Source organism: Abrus precatorius, unplaced genomic scaffold (genome assembly GCF_003935025.1).
Source record: "Abrus precatorius isolate BTA unplaced genomic scaffold, Abrus_2018 Scaffold11, whole genome shotgun sequence".
NCBI classification, from domain to species: Eukaryota; Viridiplantae; Streptophyta; class Magnoliopsida; order Fabales; family Fabaceae; genus Abrus; species Abrus precatorius.
In genome coordinates this window covers 4,890,419-4,895,246 of record NW_020874303.1, presented here as the reverse complement: position 1 = coordinate 4,895,246, position 4,828 = coordinate 4,890,419, and the positions used below count along the sequence as shown (strand labels likewise).

The following is a 4,828-nucleotide window of genomic DNA, read 5'->3' as shown; positions in this document are numbered from 1 at the left end:
ATTTCGTTATCACTCTGACATTGTCAATCGATCAAATCTCACACAAGATAGGGTTATCACTGACAAATAACTTGTGTTTAATTTCGCTTATTGTTTCTAAAAATTTTAATTCAGAAAATTATTATATTAAGATATATTTAACATTTATGATATTTGAATATTTATTTTTTTATCTATGTTTGTACCTTGTTCGGCAACTACATATTGAATTTTTGTATTATTATACTACTTATATAAAGTTATATAAACATATTTTTCTTTATAAATATTTTTTTTTCAAACAAGCGCGGGTAATGGGTACAAGATGAATATGCGGGTACTCAGAGGGTACAGGTACGGAGATTAATGTTCATATCCACACGGGTATGGGGCTGGGTACGAGTATTTTTTTAAAACATAGGTATAAGAATGAGTACTAGTACCCTACTCTACCCATTGTCATCCTACTGCTTAATAAGTGCAAATTGAGATGAAAGGGCACACTTTTTTTTTCATAACTTCAAATTTAGAAATTAATTTTTTAAAATATATGTCATTTATGTATTTTAATTTATTTTTAATTATTTATCATTTTAAAAATTAGGATAATATTTTTTCATACTTCCTTTGAAAGTACATACTACCGCACCTAATTTGAATTGTCATTTCACTCAGTTTGAATTTGACAAAGGAAAACAAAATTAAAGTGGATAAATTTCCTGCACCTCTAAAGCGATTATAATAATCCAAATTTAGAAGTGACAGACAAAATGGAAGAGTACTAAAATGTCTTGGGCCGGGCTCGGGGCAAATTGAGATGGGCATAGAGAAACCATCTGGGCTTGGACTTGTTGTAAAGATAGAGCATGTCACACACAGTTCTTGCCTCTTGGAGTGTGTCTGTGGTGATAATTTAACAAGGACAGGAATGACACGCACAAAAACATTATCGGTTAGATAATTGTTACTTTCAAAGATAAATATAATTAATGTTATAATATTTAAGAACTGATTTAATTGCTCAGTAATAAAACAAAGTGACAATGAAAAAAATAAAAAAAGAAGATGGTGACTAGGAAAGATTAGGTAAGTTTCCAATTGAAGAGATTCTCTGGTCTCAAGGATTTATTTTGTTCTCCGCAAAACATTACCAACATACACTATACGACGGTTTCAAGAACAATACAATTCGTTTAAGGTATCATTTTGTGACATAAACACTGAAGAAACAGACACAATAAAGAGTTCAATCCGTCTCAAACAAAAGAACCAACAATCATTCTAACTGCTCTCCGTCATGTTCTTCATATTATATCACTTTTCACTGTTATTATTTACGTTATTAAATACAATAAGCTATCATATGTAAATATAACAATATTTTTAAAAATAAATATAAGAAATGAGCAAAGACCAAATTACACGGGTAAATAACCTTTTATATATATATATATATAAACATTTGATTTTATCAATCTAACTATTAGATAAAGCTGTCAAGTTTAATTTTTTTTTAACGTTTGTAAATATACAATTCTATAATCTAAATTAATTAATATTTAAAAATTATATTAAATTTTAAAATAAATTTATTTCATAAATTATTAATTATTTTTACTTTATATGAATTTTGATACATTTAATCTATTAAAAAAACTTTTAATTTAAAGACTGAAATAAAGAAATGCAATGCTTATAAGAGTTATTAAACAAACTAGCTCGTTTTAAAATTACTTTAAGAATAACTTGATGTATAATTTTTTTATATTTTTAATATATAGTTAATATTTATATTGGTTTGTGATCATCTTCGTATTACTATCACTATTTAATTTCTAATTTTTTTTTAAAAACATAATTATAATTAAATTTAAATAAAAATATATTTAGATTATGGTATTATTATTCAAACAAAAGTTAAATAATTTTTTTTAAAAATAACCCAATAAAATTTTGACACTAATACGATCATATAATTCTCATGTAAAATATTGGATATATATTGCTAAGTTGAAGTATCCGTGATCACAGGTTATTCTCAGTTTCCACGTACTCACACAGCTTGCTATTTTGGCTTTGAACATAATCCATGGAGAACCCCACTGAGTCCAGTGCTTGCTCTCAGAAGTTCCCTGGTGAGTTGGGATTTTTCGGTTACTTTCACTTGTGTGATCCCATTCAAATATTCAAACTTCATTGCTATTTCAATTGCTACTGTTGTATCTGCTTTTTGGCTGAACCATTTTTTCTTCTTTTCTTGGTGTGTTCCAGAGGTTGAAAATGACAATGATTTTAGAGTTCATGTGTTCTCTTCATCATCCGAGGTGAGATTTTTAAGCCTTACTTTTTGTGTCATCTTGATTTCTTCTCGTAAGCCTATAAATCAGTTTATTGTTGTGAAGTTGATTTGTTCATTATCTGTGGGTGAAAATGAAACCAAAGCTTATTGTTTCACATTTGGCGTTGGTGAGATTTTAGGGAGAAAGAGAAGAGGAGGAAAGATTTTGCTGAATTTGCTTTTCAATTCACAAGGATTAGCATAATAGTTGAAGATGCTTTGGATGTTTGTGACTTGAGAGAGAGAGAGAGCTTAAAAAAACATTTGAAGACTGAAGTCATATTTTTTTTTTTTTGCAATTATTAATTCCATAAGGTCTTTTTATAATACATTAAGCTTTGCAATTTTCCTTGGGGTTGCATTTTTCAGTTGCTTGAAAAGCTTCATCAGAAATGGAGTTCAGTGGAGAAGCAACCATACCCGGCTATGTATTCTAGTATATTTGGAGGTATCATACCTGATCCAGCGATGATGGTAATCCCTATAGATGATCACATGGTACATAGGGGGCATGGTGTGTTTGATACCGGTATTGTTCTAGATGGGTAATGCTAATTTTTGGTTTACTCTTTAATCTGAACAACTCAATACTTTGATATGTATGCTACAAAGCCTTGAGTTGTACTTTGAATTTTCACCCTTTTGCATTTGAAACAATTTTTCTCTGATCTTTGTCTTTGTATAATTGCATTGTTTATGCTCTCCAGATACCTCTATGAGTTGGATGTTCACCTTGATCGCTTCCTAAGGTCAGCCTCCAAAGCAAAGATATCCCCTCCATTTTCTCGGTCGACTCTTCGCAGCATTCTAATACAACTAACTGCAGTGTCAAAATGCAAGAAAGGAACTCTAAGATACTGGCTGAGTGCAGGTCCTGGGAATTTCTTGCTGTCATCAGCAGGATGTCCAACATCTGCATTCTATGCAGTAGTCATTGAAGATGATTTTAACCAATGCAAAGAGGGAGTTAAAGTGATTACTTCCAAAATACCAATGAAGCCACCTCTATTTGCCACAGTGAAAAATGTGAATTATCTACCAAATGTCCTTTCAATAATGGAAGCTGAAGAGAGAGGAGCATCTTCGTCTATATGGGTTGATGAGGCAGGTTATGTTGCTGAAGGTCCAAATGTGAATGTTGCTTTTATAACTCAAGAAAAGGAACTTGTCATGCCTTGTTTTGATTATATCCTATATGGTTGCACTGCAAAGAGGCTTCTTCAGTTGGCACCCAAGTTGGTTGATCAAGGCCTTCTGAAAGGTGTAGCAACTAAAAATCTGACTGTGGAGGAAGCTAAAGCTTCCGCTGAAATGATGTTTGTAGGAAGCACACTTCCTTTGTTACCTATCGTCATGTGGGATGATCAACCCATTGGTAATGGTAAGTTGGTAATAATGATCATCTAGTTCCTTGGATGATATGAAGCCTTACACTTTAATACTTTCTTCTCATTGTTGATGCACTTGAACATTTATTATGCATAACTTTGACATTTAAGCCTTTAAGGAGTAATATCCTGAATCCTGATCATGAGGGATAATCCAATGGGGTGTTAGACCAAGTGTTGCAGAAGCTACAACTAATAATGTTGAAGTAAACATGGATCTATATGCATTCTAACACAAGATCAACCATGCTATAAGCATTGTTGAGTGTCTCTCCTTTTGTCACTTTGTCTTTTTTATTTATTCAATTATCTATGTTTGACAGGAAGGGTTGGAGAATTAACAATGTTGCTTTCGAATTTGCTATGGGATGATATGGTAGCTGGCCCTGACACACAGAGAATACCCGTCCCCTATGTTTAGTGAACCTACAAAGTTATCATAATAAAGGATGGGAACACTAAACAGCTTTCTTCTCATTCTTATCTGTTGTGTTGCTAGGAGTTCTTCTCTTTGTATTTGCTTTATGCATTTCCAAGTGTGAACAAATAATGAAGTTGCTGGTGTTTCCTGCTACGTTAACATTTACAAAGCAAATAAATAGTCCTTGAACTGTTTCACGTTGTTGTAATCAAGACTGCGTTACAATGTGCCAGAACCACTTAACTTCGATTTTCAAGCATATTTCCATGCCCTCAGTTGCATGCATTCATTTATTTTCGTATTATTTATTATCTTATTGGCAACAGCAATGTTGGCCAAATTTTCGAGGTAGAGAAGTCCATCGTTTAATCCCATATCTGATGCCTTATAGATATCACACGTAAAATGTGTGTGAAAGGAAGCATTCCTTTAATCTTGAGTTTGAATTTAACGAGGAGAGGAGGTTTTTGTACAAATTTCAAAGATAAAAGTCAAATAACCAAAGAACCAGAGCAGTAATGGTACACATTGCAACACCTAAATCACACAAATTCGTTTCTAATGAAAACAGATGCGCAACAGATAAGTGAGGGTGTGGCTTTTGTGTGTATTAAAGAGAAATCATAGATAGCCATCCTTCAGAATAATTCTAGACCTTTTATATTTACAAATCCTCATAATTGTCAAATAAAAAAGTATTAA

General features: G+C 32.0%; 1 protein-coding gene across 2 annotated transcripts; it reads left to right on the top strand.

Annotated features, from left to right (window-relative positions):
- The first annotated feature begins 2,014 nt into the window (after positions 1-2,014).
- Positions 2,015-4,307, top strand: LOC113855050 (D-amino-acid transaminase, chloroplastic-like). 2 transcript variants are annotated; one of them, XM_027486497.1, is made up of 5 exons: positions 2,015-2,114; positions 2,251-2,303; positions 2,687-2,862; positions 3,025-3,698; positions 4,033-4,307. In XM_027486497.1, the coding sequence occupies exons 1-5, from the start codon at positions 2,069-2,071 to the stop codon at positions 4,044-4,046; spliced, it is 963 nt and encodes a 320-aa protein (XP_027342298.1). In that variant the 5' UTR covers positions 2,015-2,068; the 3' UTR covers positions 4,047-4,307. The 2 variants fall into 2 exon arrangements, with proteins under 2 accessions (XP_027342298.1, XP_027342297.1); XM_027486496.1 differs by having other exon boundaries at positions 4,029-4,307.
- The last annotated feature ends 521 nt before the right edge of the window (positions 4,308-4,828 follow it).

Coding starts and splice junctions, on each gene's coding strand:
- LOC113855050 (XM_027486496.1), top strand. CDS start 2,069: ATGGAGAACCCCACTGAGTCCAGTGCTTGCTCTCAGAAGTTCCCTG. Junction 2,304..2,686: donor TGTTCTCTTCATCATCCGAG/GTGAGATTTTTA, acceptor TGCATTTTTCAG/TTGCTTGAAAAGCTTCATCA. Junction 2,863..3,024: donor ACCGGTATTGTTCTAGATGG/GTAATGCTAATT, acceptor TATGCTCTCCAG/ATACCTCTATGAGTTGGATG.